The sequence below is a fragment of the Perca fluviatilis genome, chromosome 6 (assembly GCF_010015445.1).
Source record: "Perca fluviatilis chromosome 6, GENO_Pfluv_1.0, whole genome shotgun sequence".
Taxonomy (NCBI): Eukaryota; Metazoa; Chordata; class Actinopteri; order Perciformes; family Percidae; genus Perca; species Perca fluviatilis.
The window spans coordinates 27,099,939-27,123,471 of NC_053117.1; the positions used below are offsets into that span (position 1 = coordinate 27,099,939).

Sequence of the window (23,533 nt, forward strand, 5' to 3'; positions counted from 1 at the left end):
TATGTTTATTTGTGAACCATTCCATTGTAGATTTTGCTTTATGTTTTGGATCATTGTCTTGTTGGAAGACAAATCTCCGTCCCAGTCTCAGGTCTTTTGCAGACTCCATCAGGTTTTCTTCCAGAATGGTCCTGTATTTGGCTCCATCCATCTTCCCATCAATTTTAACCATCTTCCCTGTCCCTGCTGAAGAAAAGCAGGCCCAAACCATGATGCTGCCACCACCATGTTTGACAGTGGGGATGGTGTGTTCAGGGTGATGAGCGGTGTTGCTTTTACGCCAAACATAACATTTTGCATTGTTGCCAAAAGTTCGATTTTGGTTTCATCTGACCACAGCACCTTCTTCCACATGTTTGGTGTGTCTCCCAGGTGGCTTTTGGCAAACTTTAAACGACACTTTTATGGATATCTTTAAGAAATGGCTTTCTTCTTGCCACTCTTCCATAAAGGCCAGATTTGTGCAGTATACGACTGATTGTTGTCCTATGGACAGAGTCTCCCACCTCAGCTGTAGATCTCTGCAGTTCATCCAGAGTGATCATGGGCCTCTTGGCTGCATCTCTGATCAGTCTTCTCATTGTATGAGCTGAAAGTTTAGAGGGACGGCCGGGTCTTCGTAGATTTGCAGTGGTCTGATACTCCTTCCATTTCAATATTATCGCTTGCACAGTGCTCCTTGGGATGTTTAAAGCTTGGGAAATCTTTTTGTATCCAAATCCGGCTTTAAACTTCTCCACAACAGTATCTCGGACCTGCCTGGTGTGTTCCTTGTTCTTCATGATGCTCTCTGCGCTTTACACGGACCTCTGAGACTATCACAGAGCAGGTGCATTTATACGGAGACTTGATTACACACAGCTGGATTCTATTTATCATCATTAGTCATTTAGGTCAACATTGGATCATTCAGAGATCCTCACTGAACTTGTGGAGAGAGTTTGCTGCACTGAAAGTAAAGGGGCTGAATAATTTTGCACGCCCACTTTTTCAGTTTTTTATTTGTTAAAAAAGTTTGAAATAGCCAATGAATTTCGTTCCACTTCATAATTGGGACCCACTTGTTGTTGATTCTTCACAAAAAATTACAGTTTTATATCTTTATGTTTGAGGCCTGAAATGTGGCAAAAGGTCGAAACGTTCAAGGGGGCCGAATACTTTCGCAAGGCACTGTATATTGAGTTAGAACTGAGATAAAGTAATCCAGGTGAAAATAAGTGAAAATAATCCACGTGTAGGTGAGAAATTGGATGCATAATGATAATTTACAGTTTCACACTTGTGATGAGGAGAGTTTGTAGGAAAGCGCTGTGGTTTACAGTAGAACTCAACCTCTAAGAGGCTTTTGCTTTGACCTACTGTAAAACGAAAAGGCTTGTTTAAGTAGATCTTGACAACAAGTGATCTCACTTGTTGTCAAGATCTACTTAAACAAGCCTTTTCGTTGGCCAGTTACCGTGCTACTTGCACATGTCAGCGCACGGGTCCACTACGTGACAAACCCTACGGAGCGTACCACATGTGTGCATATTTCGACAGAGTGACAGTGTAAGTGAAGAGATAGAGACAACAAAACGGAACGAATCCGAAAAGCAAAAGAAAAGTTGTGTCATGTTCTCTTTATTTATTTATTTTATACTGTACAACCAGTAAAACCTGCCCTGTAGATGTGGTTGTTATTTATTTATTCATGTTGTACCAGTCCAATATGACTTTAAGCTGAAATAAGCCTTGTGTTGTAAAAAAAATTGTTTAATTTGTTATGAATCTATTTTGATGTATTTTCCCACTTTTGTAATTTAACATACGTTTAAAAATATCGAAATTAATATCTATATCACAATATTTATAATCGATATATCGCAATATTACATTTTGTCAATATCGTGCAAACCCTAGTTCTCGGCATGGCTTGTGATTGTGTCAACAGCGGTCAACAGCAGCAGAGACAATATTCCTTTTGTGAGGAACATTATTATTTCTAGTATCAGCTGAAGGCAGAAAACATGGCACATATGAAACAATGTCTGCGTAAATGTGCCTGCGCGTGTGTGTTCGTGTGTGTGTGTGTGTGTGTGTGTGTGTGTGTCTGGCTGTCTGTCTCTGTCAAAACATGGCAAACTGATGATTAATGATATTTTGCTTGCTGGCTGGTGAGGAGGTGAAAATCTGTCACCGTCTCCATTCTGCCTCTTGGTACAGTCTTCTTCATTTTCCGGAAATTGAGACGAGATCTAGAACAATGTTTAAAAACACAACTTAACAATTAACACCAACCTTCTGTGACTCACTCGATTCTTTTTGCTGGTGCGGCACCGAAAAAGCCCGATAGTGTATGACGCATTTGAGTGGCTGCTTGTTCTGTGCGGTGTAACTTTGTCACAATGCATAAGCAACATCAGATTTAGCTTTGGTACACTGGAAACAGATGTGCTTCAATTCATACCAGGCACTGTTTTCCTCACAATGAACTAAAGCATAACAGTACTGTTTGGGGCTGGATTGACTTGAGTGAGTGTGTGTGTGTGTGTGTGTGTGTGTGTGTGTGTGTGTGTGTGTGTGTGTGTGTGTGTGTGTGTGTGTGTGTGTGTGTGTGTGTGTGTGTGTGTGTGTGTGAGAGAGAGACAGAGAGAGAGAGAGAGAGAGAAAGCATGCGTGCATTCATGTGGAAGTGAGGGATTGAGAGTGTGAAAGAAGAAGAGAAAGACTATGAGGGGGTGCTTTTCCTGTTCAGTCATTTGGGGACTGCAGTGTTTCAGTGCTTCTACCTTCAACCTTGGAGGGGAGCCGTCATCATGGTTCTAAAGGTTAGATATTGCAGCCTCCCCCTTATCTTTGTTTTACCATATTATTTCGTTATCTCCACCTTTTATGTATTCTCTCCCCGTTTTTACACAAGTTCAACCCCGTTCTCCCCCTTAACCCCCCCTCTGCGATTCGCTCTTGGGCTCCATTGTTGTTGCACTCTTATGCAGTGTATCGTCAGTTAACTTCTGTATTCCATCTCTTCCTGAGATAACACAAACTCCAACAGAGCCAAAAAGACCTCTACCTCTGTCTACAGCATTTTCTAAATCAAGAGCCCCTCATGGACGCAGTCCATTAGGTCCATCCATCCAAACAGACCTGCTTTGTTGAGGTGTTATATCAACAGGGTAACCTCCACTCCACTCCTCCCCAGCTTCCTTGGGCCCCCCAACGGCAGGAGATTGATGTCAACAAGGAATTTTGTCCCACATTTCCTTCTACCTACTCCAGACCCACCCTGCCCCTGAAAAACACTTGCACCAGCACAGAGGGCCCCAGTGAGGCCGCTGAGCTGTACTACCCCACCGCCACCTTCTCTCACCCCTCGCTCTAGCAGTGCCAGAAACACCCTAAGTCACTAACGTGACACCGTAAACAAGGAGTGCCCCAGAAAACACTAGCTAATGCAAGTATGTGTGTTTGTTAAGGAAATGAGCCACCTTGTTCTGTCAACAGAGTGGTTGCTGTGAGAAGAAACAACACGGAGACGTCATTTGTGTACAGTGTCATCGCCAGAAGAGCTGCCAACAGACTTTAGAGCAACTACATTTGGGCTTGTTTCATGGGTAGCGTCAAACTTTCACAAGAAACAAGAACCTGCAATGCAGCTGCTGTCTTTTGAGGTTTGCAGAGTTCAAATGGAGACAGTCAGGGGTCTGCAGCGGGACGTTTACAAAATCCAATAGATGTTCGAATAAAAAATACATAATTTCATTCATCTGTGGGCCTAATCTAATTTTGCTCACGTACAGACCAGTAACAGACATACTTGCTTTCTCTACAGACTTCTATCCATGGTTGTAACATTATACACCACATCATAATTTCCCAAGGCAATGTGTGCTTTGGTATTTAAAAACAGCATCCTTTTAAATTTCATAACGGATGTTTAACTAAATTTGCCAGAGAAAGCTTCAAAGAATGTCACTGGCAACTGAGGCTTGAAGTTTCCGAAATTACAAAAACTAGTGTAATGCCCGTTGAAAATGTGCCTGTTTGGAACGGGCGATTGCTTGGCCACCAGAACCGGACCGTGTGTGTGTGTGTGCGCGCAGAGAGAGAGAGAGACAGAGAGAGAGAGAGAGACAGAGAGAGAGAGGTCTCGTGTCGTATGATCGTTAACGATATGAACATTTCAGCAGCGGTGTTCATTTCCATACATACATCTCTGAGATTACGTTATGTTCTGACCGCTCACAGCAATTTAATACAATAGCAGGAAAAGAGTCCCCCTCCCCCCCCTTAAATTCATGAATTGGTGTTTGATTATTCAAAGTCAAAGAAGTGCAACTTTTTTTTTTTTAAAGATTACTTTTTGGGGCTTTTCCCTTTATTGACAGTGGATAGACCGGAAAGGGGGAGAGAGATGGGCGAATGACACGCAGCAAAAGACTCGGGTCAGACTCGAACCCGCGCCGCTGCAGGACTCAGCCAACATGGGGCGAACGCTATTACTGGGTGAGCTAGAGGCTGCCCCAACTTTGCACATTTTTGTGGGTCTGAGGTGTACGTCACATTTAAGCTGCCAAAGTTCCGCTGCGCTGTCTCTGGTCCTCAGGGTGAGAGGGGGAGTGGCCAGCGGCTAGAGCGGCAAAAGCCAATGTGTGCTTCTTTTACCTATATATTTAATGATATCTTTTGCATTTCTAATCCAAACAACGTCAAACTTTGCAATGCACTTACTAGTGCTCGCAGGAAGACACCTGTCAAGTTTGAAATCCATCGGACTAACGGTTCGAGAGATATGTGCATAACACACACACACACACACACACACACACACACACACACACACACACACACACACACACACACACACACAATTTATAGATAGATATGAAAACAATTAACAAAGTTAAAATGTGCCTCAGAATATTCCAGTTTAGAAAAAAAATGTATCTCCTAACTCCATTAGCCACTTTGTTAAGTAGATTAAGCCCGAAACAACAAAGCTTTATTATATTTTACAATCATCAGAATGGAATATGCATGTACATGTATATTCCATTCTGATGATTGTCTATTTTAATTAACTTTCTAAACCTCAGAGAGCTATGTATCCGTGTTTTCAGATCACTGTTATGTTGTATATACAACCTAATTGACATAAAACTATTTTTTATTTTTTTTTATTTTATTTTATTTATTTTTTTTAAATAGCACTGCAGTTTATCATCCCACATGATGTCAGACACAGATAACCCCGACTCAACACTGATCCAGAATGCACTCAAATACCATTATGTTTTTGTTGGCAACCAGCTTAGAAGTTTGCATGTAAAAAGTAAATTACTCTTTTGGGTGAAAGTTTATTTTAGACTTGTTGGCAGGGATCCTTCAGAGTTGCAATTAGATGGGTACAATATGTCAGCACGTAAAATATTAAACATATGTTTGCTTGTCACATTTAGTTTAGTTCAATCTCCGCTCACCTGAATAAATCCAATTTTGTCCCCATATGCATCAACAACGCTAAGAAGTTGAAGACAGTTCTAAATGTCAGGGGGTCCCCATGAAACCGTAGTCCACATGGATACTTGAGTCAGGGGATAGAAGGGGAACACTGTGGCAAGACCTGCAGCATTATATCCATGCATCACATATGGTATATACAAAACCTTACACATGACTTCTTGTTGTAATTCAGAGTGACCGGTCTAATAAACATTTAGACATGCTTAAATCGTTTAAACATTTCAAAGGGATTACTAAGGATGTAACCAGACTGAGTTTTCCGGAGCAAATTGTTATGGTGGATCAAAGGTTATGACTCTAGTTGAAAAGGTTATTTTAAAACTGTTATGGATTACAGTATTCTTAAAACATTATTACAACCTTTACACATCACCTGCATTTCGCTAATATTTAAACATTTACTTTCAGATGACTTTGACGTCGTATCTGCAGAATATTAAGGCCAAGAACATACAAAAAATACAAATGTGATTGTTTCCATTTTGCAATGTAATATTGTTAGAAGCATTGGTAACTCTTTACTTGAAGGTATTTACATAAGAGTGACATGACATGAGGGTTAATGTGTCATGACACCGTCATGACACATTAACCCTAACCCTAACCATAACTTGTCATAACAAAAAACTGAATGACACTTACTAAAAGAAGCATTATGTCAAATGTTTATGACTTGTTCATAATGTTTATGACACGTTCATGACAGTGTCATGTCACTCTTATGTAGATTCCTTCAAGTAACGTGTAACCAAAGTATTGTATACCGCTTCAATTTACTATTTATTACAGTTCAAGCTTATCATGGTTAAGAAATATTCATCTTCTCTCAAAAGTACAGTATTTGTACACCCTGTTATTTGTCACTTGCCTAACCTGGTGATGACATAATGAGTGTCAAACTTCTATGAAGCAAAAAGTTTTAGTGAAGTAGCTCCACCGGCCAAAACATCTCAAAGCAATGTGCACTGACCCTTAGCACTGACCTTACAAGCTAATGGAAATGCTAATAAATAATGAAAAGATACATATCATACTGGGTATATATGGTGTCTTATAGGAGACCTTTTAATAATACATGATGTGTGAGATTATTTGGGTCCTGATGAATAAGACAAGGCTGTATGACTGATGTAGCCACTTTTACTGGTATTGATGTGGGAACTTGGACAAGCTGTCAATGTCCTAGCAATCGATGGCATTAACTCTCTCAAGCTATTTTCCTACAAAACAGGTTTCTGGTAATAGAAAAACAGCACTTACTGTATGCTTCATTGTACATTTTAAACTTTTTAATGTAGACACATAACCCCCTAACCCTTCAACTAAAGCAGATATGCAACACATTAATCAGAGGTTATTCACAGTGCAAGCACACATAACCTAAACCCATAACCTAAATAAATGAGTGTTACTGAATGTGATAAGTGTTTTGAGAAGTGCAGTTGGACACACAGTACATAATACGACACTTTCTAGGGTTCACTCTGAGGTCTTGCTGTGATGCTTCCAACAATCCTGAGGATGATAACATCTTGGAAATAGAAGGTGGCATATCTTTAATTGTGCTTTTATCCTCAGCTGAGAAGACACACTGCACTTACACTGGACCACAAAAGCCCAGTGCTAAGAGTGGTTTGCCACTTGTTTCTGACAGCTCCTGTACCTTGGTACTTTTAGTGTAACTTTCATTTAATATTAAGCAACTCGGCTCTACGGTAGAGCATTTTGACAACCTTTATAAATAAGTAAGGTGAACACATAAGTATTCCCAAACTACCTGAAAACAACCCATACACAAGTTAGAGGACTAAGTAACAATGTACCTTACCAGTTAGCACAACTAGACCCTCGCAATTGTGTAACTACTTACAATTACGAGCAAATCTTAATTTACAATTAGGAAGAAAATATACATTTTAGTAATGAGGATCGTGTGGGTATGTGATGGCTGCTAATAGCTGATAGAGGTTGTTACTGTTGCAACAGAGTCATATGCTTATAAAACATACACAGCATGATACATTAATAGAATAAAGCTAGTATTGCCATTTTGGGGATTTTTGCATGAGAGTAATATGTAACTAATGCTTAGAAATGTAAATTTTCTCCCTGCTTTGGAAAAAATATTCACAGGGTGCTATATGGGGCAACTTGCACAGAAATTTCAATATAACATCACAGCACTCACACAAAAACACAAAGCCATTTTGAGCTAAACAGAGTCATCATACGTGGCTTTAAGCACCATGCATGAACTGTTGTAAGTTAGTTAGTTTGATCTGTAAGGGTCAATCTCTTAATTTTATTTGCATCATCATGCTGTATACATAACGTTTTATCACAGGACGTATAGCTTATTTCATTTTTAATATATGTTTCCCAAAGTCCCATAACAGAGGTGAAAGCGAAACGATAGCATGGGGAGAACTGAAAATAAACTCCAGGAAGAGACCCCTGCGGATGTTGAGCAAATGTTTGGCTAACACATAGAGGGTTTTCCCGTCTTGCATTCTCAAGTGGTTCAGTGGGCTTACTATTTCTACTATTTTTCCATTTTATTTTTAACAGCGTAACACACGATATTAACTGAAGCCAGACTGTCATTAAGGAAAACAAGCAAGGGTTATAACTGTGTTCATGAGCTTGACTTACAGAATAGAGGCAAAGAAGCAAGGTTTAAGAGAAGAGGTGGAGTCAATGATTTCTTTCATAGTTGGTCTTACATTTTGTTTCATCTTAGCAGAGGTTACTCATGAGTCACTGAACACTAAGCTCCTTCAGTGACACAGCCATGAGTCAGATGATAATGTGCACACAGGCATGGTAACACTCATAATGACTATGTCATTTTAAACACACAAATGTATCAGAAAGAATATATACACACTTAACATGCTAAATTCTGCCAAAATCTCTTTTGTACCTACAACTGAGGTTCAGTTCAATCAGTGCAGCACCCTGTACAAATATATTATTATACCATCTGTTGAATTAATTACAGATGTCTGTCACCAATGACGGCTGATTTTAAAGCCTTAAGATTTCAAATCACCAGGGGTCTTATTTATAAACACAGCGTACGCACAAAACAGGGCTGAAAATGTGCGTACGCTACTTCCCACGCAAAGGTTGTGATTTATAAAAAACAAACTTGACGGGAGAATGTGCGGTCTTCCGCGCAAACTCTGACCCATGCGTACGCACATTTTGGAGACAAAACAGGAATTGGCGACGCAGATGGTGAGGTGGTGAACTGAAGTCAGACTGCAGAAAGTAAATAACAATTAGGCTACTCTTAATATGTTTAAGTTTTAATGCCTCACGCACATTTCTTCATACCATATCATGAAGATTGTACTGAGTGATAATTGAGTGATAATTGTTCTGAGTGATAATTCTTCCATAAACACCTCCAACTCAAATCTTAAATCAAAACTCGTTCTTAATATTTAATCAGCGCTGTCTCGCCGTCACATTGTCCGCTATGGAGCGCAGGATGATGAGATGGCCCAACTGCATGGAATACAGGATATCATCAAATACCCTAGCATATAACTGCAGAACACAGTGTAAATAACTAAATATCTGTCTTTAAAACTGTGCATATATCATCAAATGTCAAAGTCTGAAAATACAGCCGTTAAGCTATCGCGCAATCGTTACGCTCTATATGTCCTCGTTATCACTCCGAACTTTAATACTGTTCATAACAAAACCTGCATGAAGAAAAGTGTGTTTGCCTATTACATTTCGATTTTAAATTGTATCTCGGGGTGAGGGATACCACTAGTTGTTGCTGTGATTTTAACAAGGTGTTAACAATCACAAATTGTTGTAGGCTAAACATATAAATACTGCGGTGAACCCGTGCGTAGTGCTGAATGATGGCCCTGCTGGCCCTGCAGGAGGACTGGAATGGAAGAATCAAGAGAAAAAGAGACTTCAGGGACCATGACGATGACTGGCTCATATGCCGATTTAAATTCCCTAATATAGCTGTAATAGTAATATAGTTTCGCTCTTGGATCTATGTACTGAATTGGGTCCAGTAGAGAGGGCGCAACGCGCCGGAACCGTGCCATCCCGGTCCAAATACAGGTCCTCGCCACTCTGGGTGAAACCGGCTGTTTCCAGAGGGAAATGTCAGACAGCGAAGTGTTTTTTTAAATAAATATTATATATAATCTTCAACTTCATCACTAAGGCTTGTTTGGATATAATATATAGTTCTGTTAAATCTTATTATATACGTCTGGTATATCGAAGCTGTCCCCGAGTGCCGTAATGCCTGCTGTTTTGGAAGATTTTATAAATAAAAGGTAGTCTATAGATCCGGTTTCCCTACACTGTGCGACAACAGGCCGATATTATAATTCAATTGGAGTTTTTTTGTTTGTTTGTTTGTTTTTCTCCGCCAGTCGTCATGATTCGGCATGTTTCGGTGTAACGAAAGAACAACTGCAAGGGTCATTAACATACTGATCAGCATTCACGAGGTAAAAATGGGCGTGTACAGGGCGGGATAAGAGGCTAATCCACGTACGCACACTTGTAGTCAATCTGTGAAAGGGAACATTGCTTACAGGTGTGCGTACACACGGTTTTATAAATCTGACTTTTTTTCGCCGCACGCCAATTTGGGCTTTTGGGCGCACGTACACTTATAGTAAGGATCCTACGCACAGTTTTATAAATGAGACCCCTGCTTATTATAAATGGACTAAATAGGATGTATGAATGTGGACATTACCCTGTTTTTGTAGAGGAAACTGATAGTAGCTCTATTCCAATTAAAAATAAGAAATTGCTACAATCGGCATGTATAAATATATTTTATTATGTTTAATGTAAGTGCATGTACGACAAAAAGAGTGTGATGCTCCAGATAAATACAAAATAGCAACAAGGATAACGCATAATTTACCACATACGCAATTATGTTTAGCTGATAGAAGTAGACACAGTATGAAAACAACTGTCTCAGTACTGACGTCAGCATCCTCTGCCATCGTGATAAACTCACTTTATGTAAGTCATCCATTATAAACTGAAATGACCCCCCTACAGCATGCAAAAAAGGCCTTTAGGCGACATAAGCCAGTCTCACGTGTCATCAGTGTTTGCAAACCGTTCAGAAAAGTCAATACTTCCAGAGACTGATCGAATATGGCAGAGGACACATCACGCTATGCCCAGTGTGCAAGTTTGGGCAGCTCACCGACTAGATTAATAGGCTATGTTATGCGGGCCAACATAGAGACCAGTGTTGTTGGGCTTAAAGCAAGTAGTTGCCATTTAAAATATCAATAAAATTAGTGTTTTTTTTGTGACTATAGCGGCTTGTGTTCAAGTAAACTAAGTTAAACTGACTCAGGTGGAGTCATAGGTTGTCCACAAATGAATCGGGTCACAACAGAATCTGGAACAGAACTATTTTCTCTGTCATTTCCCACTGCAGAAGAGCAGCAACACTGGTGGTCTTTTTTATCCTTCAGAAACATTAAATATCGGCCTCCGCAGATGATGCAAGCTTGTGTATACGTTTGTGTGTTTGTGTGTGCAGTAAAGTGAGGTTCTTGAGGTTTTTGAAACATGAGTGAGCATTGCACTGGGAATGCTATCCATAACATCCTACTCCAAGAGGATCCTTCTGTGAGGGAGGTAGAGCATGAGAGAAAGAAAGAGAGAGAGAGAGAGAGAGAGAGAGAGAGAGAGAGAGAGAGAGAGAGAGAGAGAGAGAGAGAGAGAGAGAGAGAGAGAGAGAGAGAGAGAGAGAGAGAACCATAGTTATGCTGCTATTCCTGACTCCACAAGCAGTGATTAATTCTGTCCTGTGGGGAGGTGGTGACATGACCTACTACTCCATGACTACTAATGACATTTCTACTATATTCTTACTATTACATTTTGTTTGTTGGTGGAGTGGCAAACTGCTATTTGAGACAAAAGGGAAAAAATGACTGGAACAAAAGATGTGTAATCATGGGGTACTGTGTTGGCCAGTTCTGGTAAGATGCTCAGTTAGAAATACATTGCTCCCTAATCAGTCAACATACAGAGATGATTAGAAGAGAAAAACCTGCCCAACACAATATGGAGTCTGCAGCCCTAAAGACAACTCGGTCAAAGAATATGGATGAAACTGGAGTGAGTATTTAACTTTTGAGTGCTGATGTTTTCTAAAATAATCTAGAGCCTTACATGCTTATTGTCAAATGACATGAGCTGACTTACTGAAACTAGAGCAATGCTAGTCATAATTCACATCTCTAGTTTTGAAGACTAAATAACAAATGTATATAACAGCAGAATCTAATACTTCACTAAGGGGTAAACATATAGGTGAACACAATTGGGGGAATCTGTGCTCCAGAGTTCCAAAGCTGTTTCATGGACCATTTACTGGCAAGGATAAAAAAATAGCTCTGGCTCCTTCCACCACAGACAGGTGATATTTCACATCTGAAGAATCACTTATCATAGCCATGGGTCAGTACGCAGTGGCCTCCACCTTGGTCCGCCACCCACTTGGCAATGAACTAGACTCCAACACCTAACGTTGTGACCCACATGGCATTAGCCCCATGTTAATTTGTTGGGGCTGAGCCTTACCAGGCCCAATTGGTACAGGCCAGCCACAAGGGACTTGCCTGCAAACTCCTGTTCAAGGCCTGGCTGCAGGAGGAGACCTTGGTGTCCCTATTCCGGATGAGGTTTCTCTTTTCCCAAAACACCAATTTATAGAGATCTTTTGATCGCTGTAGTTTGGCCCCTCACAGGGGACCAATTTGCCTTGAGAGACCCGACCTGGGGTGACGTATCCAACAACACCGCTCCCAAGTTCATTGGGGCATGCACAACCCCCTACGCCACCACTACTAGAAAGTAGTAAAGTCGGTTCTTAAATTATGGGACTGACCAAATTATGATGCACAATGTAGTTAGAGCTCAGCTCTAAAACAACCCACTTTAACTCTTTAACAATCATAGCAGATCCATTGTGCCATCCATCTGTATGTGCATACTTATTTACTGGTGTCGAATGTGTACAATTAACAAATGCAAAACTGCATTTTTCCGATTGGGACATGTAATGTTTTATGAAAAAGTGAATTGCAGTTAGAGATGCATGAGATGGAATTAATTAACAACAGCACTGTAAACCAGCTAGGTTACCTGGTTTGGCGTCCTTGCAGCAGGCTTGTCCTGGTGGTTGGCGAGGATGAGAAAAGGCAGGGTGCAGAGCTGCGGGTGCTGCAGGGCCGAGTGGAGCTCGTTACGTGCTGCTTCAAGGTCCTCATCCGATGAGGCGCTGTCCAATACGAAGACTACACCCTGTGACCCCTGGTAGTAACGACTCCAATATTTCTTAATATTGTCGGCTCCTGTAGACAGATGTGATGCAACCTTCTGTGAGTTGCCATTGTCATAATTGACGTTACTGTCGTCATGTGAAAAAACTCCTATTAACAAACTATTAAACATTTGGAAGTATTGAAATCCATTCTGGAACATTATAAACCTACACAGAACAAAGCACATCAAGACACTGCATTCGAAAAAAACAGAATCAACAAGTGTAATTTCATTATGGCAATTGAACCTTGGTCTAATTTATGTGTTGAAAATGATGTATCATAACATCTTGAAGTGGACAGTAGTTTTTAGAAACCAAGAACACCAAGATATACTGTATAGTTATGCTGAATTGTATTCAATCACTTCAGGGAAAATTATGAAATGAAACATGGATTTCAAAAAGTCAAACATCCGCAGTATCATTGTTAGACACCGGAGTGGATCTCCAAAGTCCTTAAAGTAAATACCTAGATATGGTTTCTTTTTTTGTGTGCTAGTTTGGAGCAAGAAAGTCCGATCACAATGGTTTAGTTTACAGCAACTTTTTGTTTGTTAGTGTGAGTAGTTTGAGGAAGAGACCTACGTGCTCACAAAATGAGTCGGCCTTTGAGGCCCTTTAGCTACCACCCCCCTCTGCTTTCACTACCAGCCCGTCCTTTCGCTTACTGACAGTAGGCAATGCTTTTGAAGAGGAAATACATTTTCATAACTTCTGAAAAATTCCTGTGCATTTTCTTCAATGTAATGTAAGGACAGTTGCCCAAATCCCACCTGCTTCATAGGATTGGTTAACCCAAACCTCAGAACCATTTCCCACCTGAAGCAAAACATTGCCATGTGATTAGTTAAGCTTAGTTGAGTTAGTTCACTGCCCAGGACATTTCCTAACAGGCTAATTTCAGGGCAATAAAGTCCCTTTACATTCTGCAATCATGCCCCTGTCAAAAAAAACAATACTATTACAGTAAATACAACTTCTTTTCAATCCAAAACTCCAAAAAGGAATCAGTTATCAGAATCCAATTCATTGCCGAAGCAAGTTTTTACTTGCAATGAATGTGCCTTGGTGTACTTGCTACGTGCAATTAACATTAAAAAAAGGGAATAAACAACAGGTGCTGCATCACAAACTATGGCTTAAACATGGCTGCAAACACCTACAGTACTCTGGATCTGGAAATACTTACCCTTTCAGAAGAACATATCCAACCTTTCTTACTTTATCCATAGTCCATGGGGGCAAATAAGGTTCTTAGTATGGTGAATGACACAAGACAGCTTCTGCTGTCGCCCTCTCTTCATTGATGCTGACAACCTCACTCAACACCACAAACCATGATATGCAAGTCACTTCCTCCATGTAACCCATGCTCCTTTAGCATTGGGGCATCTTGCTTCTCTGTGACTATCGGAATCCATTGCAACTGACTAAACACAAGTTGACCACAGCTGCTGATTTCCTTTAATGAGGAAACTACAAACTTCACGCCAAAAGGAGGGAAGTTTCTTTTACTAAAAAAAAGATAGATGGAAAGTGGAGAGTGAAAACAGAGGATATATATTTATATATAATCAAAGTGTAAAGGCCGTTTATATATAAAAACGGTTACACTTTACTTGAAAGTATCTACATAAGAGTGACATGACACTGTCATGAACGTGTCATAAACATTATAAACAAGTCAAACGTTTATGACATAACGCTTCTGTCATTCAGTGTCATTTGTTTTTTGTCACGACAAGTTAGGGTTCATGACAGTGTCATGTCACTCTTATGTAGATACCTTCAAGTAAAGTGTTACCATAAAAACGGCTTTTAAACATTGATTACACTTCATTAACTCAGTTGAATGCTGTTCTTTTCACAACATGTTTTCCATTAAACCGTTCAAAATGTTTGTTCTAATCTACACGCTTACCAAACTTGTCAGCACCGCATGCACACAACTACAAAGGGTCCGATCACATTGCATACGCAAGTACATGCATTTGCATTTACCAGGTTGTTCTTTCTCTGGTTAAAATGATCCTCCTCTGTTTAGTGAGGTTACTTCCTTTGCAATCTTGTGAACTGTTGTTTTGTTATTGTTGCTCATAGTAAGGTAGTTGCCAAGAAGTGACGAACTGTGAGGCTGGCAAATGTTTAAACATCACGAAGTGCTCTCAGTGACATTTACCTCCCTTCTCTCATTTTCTCCCTCCCTCCCTTCTCTCTTTCCTCCCCCATTCTATCTACTCACACCTCTCACTGGAGTGGAAAGCTATCAGACAAAGTGGCACTTGAGAGATTGACTAGGAAGTTTCTGTCCTATTTGCCTGGAAATGGTGGAATGTCCGTCAAATCTCATTGGAACTCGTTGGCAACTTCTGCCACCTATTGGCCTGACAGGAGGATTTCCAAACATGACATCATGATTCTTGGGAGATACTGGCAGCCCTACTACATATCATTAATCAAATGAGTGCAGTAAGACCTCATTCCTTTGCTCAGTTTGTCTGCCTTCCTCTTTCCTTCCCTGTTCTTTAACACCTTTCTTTATTTATTTATATATATATATATATATATATATATATATATATATATATATATATATATATATATATATATATATATATATATAGCTTGCAATTAAATTAATTTAAAAAGCACATTTTATAGGTTTAGATTTCAATGATAGGTTAAAGGTCAACAAGTGCAGCACAATTGGGCTGTCAACGAATATTCTAAATTCGAATATATATTCGAATAGTTTTTAAAAAACAAATTTCGAAGATGAAAATTAATATTCGAATAAAAAAAAAAAATGTGGAAAAAAACACTCGCGGTAGCAGAGGCTGTCTGGCTGCCTGCTTTGCGAGTGGGCGCGCTAGCGCGCCTTAGGGTTCAGGGACAGGTCACAGGAGTCGCACTGTCTGGCACAGCGTCACTGCTGAAAGTTGACTTTGACCGCATCAGAGAAAGCGATTTTAACCCCCCAAAATCTAAAAAGCTGGAAGTACTTTGGATTTTGGTTGGTAGGAGGTAAAATAGTTGAGCCGCGAGATAAAGTTGTATGCAAGCTATGTAAAATACAGTTAGCATACCATTCGACCACTAAAAACATGAGGTCGAAAATGTGCACCCAAATGAGCATGGCATAATGTGTGGAACTCCAGCTAAACAGTCACGTCTTGACACGTATTTTGCACCGCCTGCCACAAGCTCTTTGTCTGCAACACGACAAGAGGCCATAACGGAGAAATTAATTTTGTTCATTTGTAAGGACATGAGACCAATCAGTGTCGTGGATGGGGCAGGCTTCAGGGAGTTCTGTCAAGCAATGGAACCGAGGTACCGTATCCCTAGCCGTGGAACAGTCACCAATAGAATCGTAGAAGTGTATAACAGCACCTCAGACAAAATAAAGGAATCAATCAAAGACAAAGATGTGGCTCTTACCACGGACGGGTGTTAATAATATTTGTTTCAATCACTGAATGAAGCCTGCTATATTTGGGACAATAGTCGCGATCTTAAATTGCTTGCGCAAAACTCTTGATCAGCACTCAAAATGTGTTTATTGTGTTCATTTTAAACAGTTATGCGCACAGCCGCACATTGCGTGAGGGCGAGAGAGAGAAATAATACGTTGTCAAATATGTTTAAACTTAAATAGACTACCTATACAAGTAGTTATGTCTCTTTGTATTAATTTGTCCCGTTATTGACATAATGCACGTCATTGAAAAATGCGTGTCATTGAGAAAATGCGCATGCGCAACCAGATGTTCAAATAGTTCGAATATTATGTGTTTTTTTAGAGGGAATATTCGAACGTCATTTTTGAGCAATTTTGACAGCCCTACAGCACAAGAAGTAAAAACAGAATGTCAATGAAAGTCATGTCTCTTACTGACCCTGTCAAGTACAGACTCATCAGTTGGCAGACGTATTGCCTCATTCATTCACTAAAAATCGATTTAACCAAACCAAATCAATTACCTAACTAATTAGGTTTGGGAAATAACTAAAAACAAATAATCAGAAAAACATGAATTAACTCCTTGTAATCAACTCATAAAAAAGGTATCACACAGTGCAGTCCAATCTTCAGGCATGTTTGGCAGGATGCATACTAAGGAAGAAGCCACAACTGGATACTTTCAAGGTTTACAATTAAATATTTTTCTCGTGTTCCCTGAACTTCTTGTGTCCAATTCTAACTTAAGTTACAACTTCCATTTCCCAGAATAGCCATCAACATCCTTCTCCCTTGACTGAACTTGATACATTTAGCTGTTGGTTTAATGTGTAGGTGCAGAGAGCAACAAAGCAAGCTATCATGTTAGTAAGGGCAAAAGAGCAACAATTTTCAGTCAGGACAAAATATCATAAAACATATCTTGTGGCTGTATTACAAAATTGTCTACTGAGGCTACCCATGGCCAAATTAATAGGTATCTTTTGCTTTTCCATGATGGATTTAATCCCTGCTTGAGTTGTTAAATATTGAGGCAAAATTATTTGTATTTTCTCTTCTGAGGGAATAGGCCTAAAACTTAATACCATGTGTTTGGGCAAGACTGTTAATAAGTTATGCTATTAAACTTCACCACAGCTCTCCTGAAAATATCCAAGATAGAAATATATAGATATCTATAGAGGCAGTACACTAGCAGAATCAAAAATAAGGGCACAGGACAAATGTGTTTTAGTACGACTCAAACACTGCAGACCATATATTTTGTAGCTATAACATGTTTTATGCCCTCTACATAAGAAATTGTATTAATTATTGCTACGATTTCAACGTTTCTGACAATATTACACAGCGGGAAAAAACAAAGATATGATGTCAGTCTGTGACATCAGAGAGTAACCCTCTCTAGGATCAAATAGACAGAAATCTGATCTGAGGAAACCACGCACCTCGCCCAGCCCACCCACCCATTCATCCCTCCATCCCTCCCTCCCTCAACACCAAGTAAGACTTTTTCAACCCGCTGTAGCAGACAAGCTGAAACAAGGGGTGCAATTACTTATTCAATGTACTGAATACAACTTATGTATGTTTAACATGTATGCATGGTTTGTGGTCTGGGACACATGAATCTTAATGATTGTAGATGCGCTATGCTTCATAGACATTTGATGAATCATTGCGTATGCACAGTCAACTGCTACAGGCCACTGTAATGTGAGATGCTTACCAGGGCTAGTTACTGACGCAGCCCACTTTCCCTGTCCCTAAAACATTTCTTAGGATTCTTTTTCTGTTGTGTTGTCAGACAGTAAACTTTCACATAGCGTCGTGCTTTTCAATTCATGTTGAGTAAAAGCTGTAGTTTTTGGGGCTAAAACGATTAGCCGATTAATCGACTGACAGACATTTAATCAGCAACTACTTTGATAATCGATTCATTATTCAAGTCATTTTTCAATCAAAACTTACAAATATTACTTATATCCAGCTTTTAACTTGACGTTCAATTTTGTTGAGGGACTGAGGAGGTTCGGGTTCAAGACAAACAGTAAAACAGTAAAATTCAGAGAAACAGAGTTAAAGATTCTCTGGAAGTCATGATGACATCTACTGACTACACAAACACAAGTGGCAATGATGTTTCAGTCATCAGGTTACTTTTTTATTCACCAAAGTGTGACTATGAATGAAAAAACTAAAACTGTGAGGCAACTGCCAGTAAAACATCAGCAAACAATTACCCCACAAAAATTAAAAACAGATAGTCTTCTGCAGACTGTCTTCTGCATTCAGATTTTCTTTCAATTGAGTTTATTGACGTGTTTCTGAACTCATCGGCAAATTCAAACAGCTCGGGATGGTCTACATATCAAAAATGAGTCAACAGTTGGAACTTCCTACCCTATATTTCTATTGGGTCTAAATTAGGCTACTGTTGAGGCTTGTTCTGTTTGTTGTTGGGTATCGACGCAGGTATGGTTTCAGATTCACAGTCAGCTTGAACAACACTTTCTCACACATTTCTGCCTCCCGTCGTTCATGCTTTTTGACTGCTTTTACCTTGAACAAAATGCAAACATGTTGCTAATCAGGTCTTTTTTCACTTTTGAAAGTTGAAACACTGAAAGCAACCCTCTTTGAAGTATCCCTAACGAAAAACAGACAGTGTTTTTTGTCTGAACAAAACAGCTACAATACGGTGATGGGAGGGAGTGCTGGGACTAGTGAGGGAGGCCTCTAGTAATAAAGTTTGCTTACTTCATTGAGGAATGAGCTGTGGCTTGAGCTGGAGTGAGGTGGAAAACACTTCAGCTGTTGATACACCCATCAACCTGCAGTCTCAGCAGTGTCTGTTTTTAAGTAAACCGTTCCTGTGTGAGGCCTAGTCTGAAACACACATCAGTTCCTCTCATTTATGCACATAATTGACAACTCTGGTTTCCAAAAATGTGGCACCTCTTAATATTTGAGATCAATAAATTGAGTTACTGTATGTAAATAATTTGGCTTTCGCTCTTTGCCACTCTGGACCCCCTCCTTTCCATTGGCTGAGGCATTTTCATCATGTGCCACTGGGCCTGACGCAGCCGTTTGTGGTTTTAGACCAGTAATGTGACTGGTTGAAAGTAGTAAATTAATCAACACAACCTTTCTATTTATAATCCATTTTACCCAATCCACATATAGGCTGTTGGGTCCATATAATAATATGAAGTGTACATGTATATATGCCCCCTTGTCATTACACACTTCACCTAGCACTTTGCAATTGCATTGTTAAAATAGAATATTTTGTTCGTAAATTTAAATTTTAACTTCAAAAGTTGTTTTGGCTAATGCATTTTCAATCAATGGGGCCCTTTCAGTATCTGTGATGCACCATTCACCTACTACCAACAACAAACCCAACATCAAATAGGGTCATATGTTGGAATGAGGCCTCAAACGGAGATCAGTTACACGTCTGTCCTCAGAACTCCAAAACCAGAACAGTCTGCAACTGCCAGCATCTGCTTTTAACCCAGATGACAGTCTACAAATTATTTCCCTTTTGGTCAAGTCTTTTCCAATGCAAAGGAAAGGCTTCCCTGTTGGGCAAAGTAACACACACTGTGGTCCTATTTGATAGTAATAAGAACCACATTGGGTTTGCGATGACTACAGTGTAGTGGTTTTGCTCTGAGACGTGCTCACATACTTCCCTTGCCTGTTGGTGGTCATACACAACTGCTAAATGTTCTGTGATGTTCTTGCATCTTGCTCGTCTTACCTAATGTTCTCTTTACGCGGCCGTGATGGACTAATAATGGATGTAACAGTACGACTTACCAAGAACTGCAGTGTTCAAAGTTGAAATTTACACACTTCTAATCACATTTACGCACAATGCATGCATACGTCACATGTTCATCAATTGTCTCATATGCACACACGCTCATCTACAAATAAAAGCACATAAACCTTTAAATCGTCGCATAGAAACAAACATCTTTTCCTGTTCTTTTTCAGATTTCCATTATACTGGAAGCCTGGTGATAAATGTGGTTTAAACAAGAACACAGCATGTGCAAATACCTACCACTCTACTTCAAAACGAAAGCCTCAACAGCAACGAGTGGTGATTATTAGGACCACTTCTTCATCAGCTGCCATTGCGTGGCATGAATGCACACTGTGAAATGGCCCGTCTAGACTTGACGTCATGTCACTGTCCAGACGTATACACACACAACACACACACACACACATTCGCACACTCCTACACACACTTAATAGATTCTTCCCTGTGTCCCCGGAGGTGCCCTTCCTACCTAATCCCCATACCTAGCACCAGCTGGATAGCAAATGCCTGCCAGACTAAAGATCGCCAAATGCAAAATGCTTAATGTCGAATAACTGAAAAGACTTTATTACACTTTACTCAGATGAGTACAAATAGCTCTCGTTTTACAATGTTGCTGCTGATTAAATAAATAGCATATCCATCTCTTCATGATGAAAATGCACAATTCTATGTGGGTATTTGATTTCTGATTACCTTTAAGGAAATAAGTAACACAAGGTGCCATACAGGTGATATTTCCTCGCTGTGCCAGTCTTATATTATGAGATATGAGACTGACACAGCGATATATATATATATAAGTGGCTTTGATAGAGCATAAGATGATTTTCCACCTGCTTCAACAAGCCTACTTATGTTTCTCTACTACCCTCTTCCATATTTCTAAACCAAGGTCGATTTATTCTAAGTGCAATAGTGATATGTGAATGTTTTTCTTTTTTCAGAGCATTTGAACTGACGGCTCTGACAGAGGACATACTCTGTAGTGAGAGAACACGGCTTGTCTTTTAGAGTGCACATGTCTGATTTTTACAAATAGTCTGCTGTCCAGCTGTGGAAACTTATTTACTTCACCTTAAGCTGGACTTTTGGTTTAATTATTTTGTTCTTTTATCCTTGTATTGCTGAGAGATTTGCATTGCGTGCTTTCCCTGTTGGAAATGAAACGAACACATGGTAACCCAGTTAGAAAACCAAGTTTCTTAAGATAAAATGTTGCTGTATTAACCGGGTTTTCCTTAATCCTTTACACCAATTAAGGGAACTTGGTTTCTTCGCTTACATTAAATCTAAGAAATCAGGGCACTGCGGAAAGCTGACAATAATTACTGTAGGTTATTTACAAGCATTTAAACACACCGAAATGATAAGACAGACAAGCCCTGTGTGAAAATAATCGAGGCAGTGTGCTTTACCACGGCCAGACAATGTGTTCAAATCAATAAGCAAGGAGTGCTTGACAGGAGAGAAAATTCAAAGATTCGAAAAGAGAGAGAGATCGCAAATAATAGCACAATACAGAAGCAATGGTAAAGAGAAGAGGGGATGGGAGAAAACAGAAACCAGAGGTGAAGATGAGTAAGAGAACAAATGAAAATAAGACAGCAGGGACCTCAATGACAAATGCATGAGTGAGACAAACGTACAGTACAGCCTGGTCTGAATCATTACCGGCACCATACATCAGGGTTGCCTGCACATAAGCTGCTTTGTGCTTCTGGTTTAAAGGACAGCTTGTGCTTATGACAATCTGGCCCAGTGCACTCCAGGCAGGGAGAGTTAAAAATGCATTACCAGGCTTAGCAACTATACAAGTCACAGTCAACAACACTTACATGGGTTCAAAACCTGCAACATTTTAATAACAGAGAGGCAACCTGGTTCCTATGACAACTCCAGGTGCCATGATGTTAGGGTCACTCTCTGCTCTTTGCTGTATGCAATACTTCTCGGCATGCCAAAGGTGTTGACCTTAACGCTTGCTTGATTCCCATGTGCCCTCGTGCAACTTAAACCACTTTCGTCTCCCAGATGAAATGGGTTGAGCAATAATCAGGCTTGTCCTGCCAAGCAAACAGCAAGGAAAATAACTGCATATAAAAAGTGTGGAGGCTTGGGCTTATGTGAGAAAGGATTTCAGGTGTTTTAACTGCTCTACGTTAAATACAGAAAATACTGGCCAATGGTTAACATATAAGCGTTTGTGCCTTAAATGGTGTTTCCGATCCCCGGGACTTAAGGTCACTTGCATAAGCAAGACTTGCTTTACATTTCTTCCTGTGAGGGGAGAATATCTTGTTGACATTCAATGGGCTTTCCAGTGGGAGACGAAGGAAATACAGTACATGGGAAGTGCTTCGCTTCTTCACGCTTCTCAACGAGTGTTTCTTCCCTTGCCTTAGTCAAGGCTGAGTGAAGAGAACAAGCCACAAAGGTATTGTGTAAAAAAAAGTTGTTTGGACTCAGGAATACTGATGTCTGTAATACTGATGTCTGTACGTCACATCTTGTATCATTTTTCTGTATTATTGATGCAGTGCAAAATAACATAGAACTAAACCAGGCATGTTTGCTTGTTTTAAGACCATAGGGAAACCGGAGAAAAAAGGAATACTGACAGAAATGGGAAGAGTTACGTAACTTACAAATGGTGCGGAAAAGGGGCTGCTTTAATCAGAAAATGGTCTAAAAAGCTCATTATGAAAACTGACCGGTGGAGCATTATGCAAGAGCACCAACTCTCCCGACTCCACATTTACGTCATTAACATTTGGAACAAGAAGACGCATTCATTCAGCCAAACAAAAAGGGTTGCATATCAACATTTCACCTTCGACAGAAACCTAAATCCGATACTCGCCACATAAAAAGTAGTCAGTAGAAAACATCATGTGCTTGTTTTTACCCTGTCCATCTCATCCATAACGGATGGCACCGTAAATCACGCAAATTCTTGTGCTCTGTGTATTTACAAGAAAAGGAGCAGGGGAGCAATGGTCTAAGCAGGGGGGCAAAGAGAAAAAGAGAAGAGATGTCATCACCCGTTGCTGTGGTGGCAGCCGATACTAAGTTATCTAAATCAAACGTGTCATCCGTGGGACCAGTGTTTTTCCAACCACAATAATGTCCCACCAGACTGGCTTTGAACCAATCCAGAAAAACCTCTTTTGAAAACCCCCCAATGCGCTCTGTCCAAATTTGGTAGCGCTCTCGTTGGTGGTCCCCCCGGTGCCTCTTTGTGTGTGCTAGTGTCTGAGCGTGTATGTTTTTCCATCTTTTCAGGAGGCTACGATGGGTGAGCCTTCAAAACATGCACTGCACTTGTCATGTCTATAGTACACAGAAAACAACATCAATTATTTTA

General features: G+C 40.0%; 1 protein-coding gene across 7 annotated transcripts in view; it reads right to left on the reverse strand.

Moving 5' to 3' along the window:
* Positions 1-23,533, reverse strand: part of arl15a (ADP-ribosylation factor-like 15a) — a 140,624-nt gene that overhangs the window by 66,089 nt on the left and 51,002 nt on the right. For 6 of the 7 annotated variants that reach the window (XR_005639600.1, XR_005639601.1, XR_005639602.1 and 3 more), the window contains exon 4: positions 12,679-12,887. Coding sequence is in view for 3 of the 7 variants with exons in the window: in XM_039804608.1 (XP_039660542.1) it covers positions 12,679-12,887 (209 nt within the window). In the remaining 4 variants the exon portion in view is untranslated. Of the gene's footprint in view, positions 1-10,165; positions 11,153-12,678; positions 12,888-23,533 lie in introns of those variants that run through there. The other variant, XM_039804610.1, reaches the window with a different exon arrangement.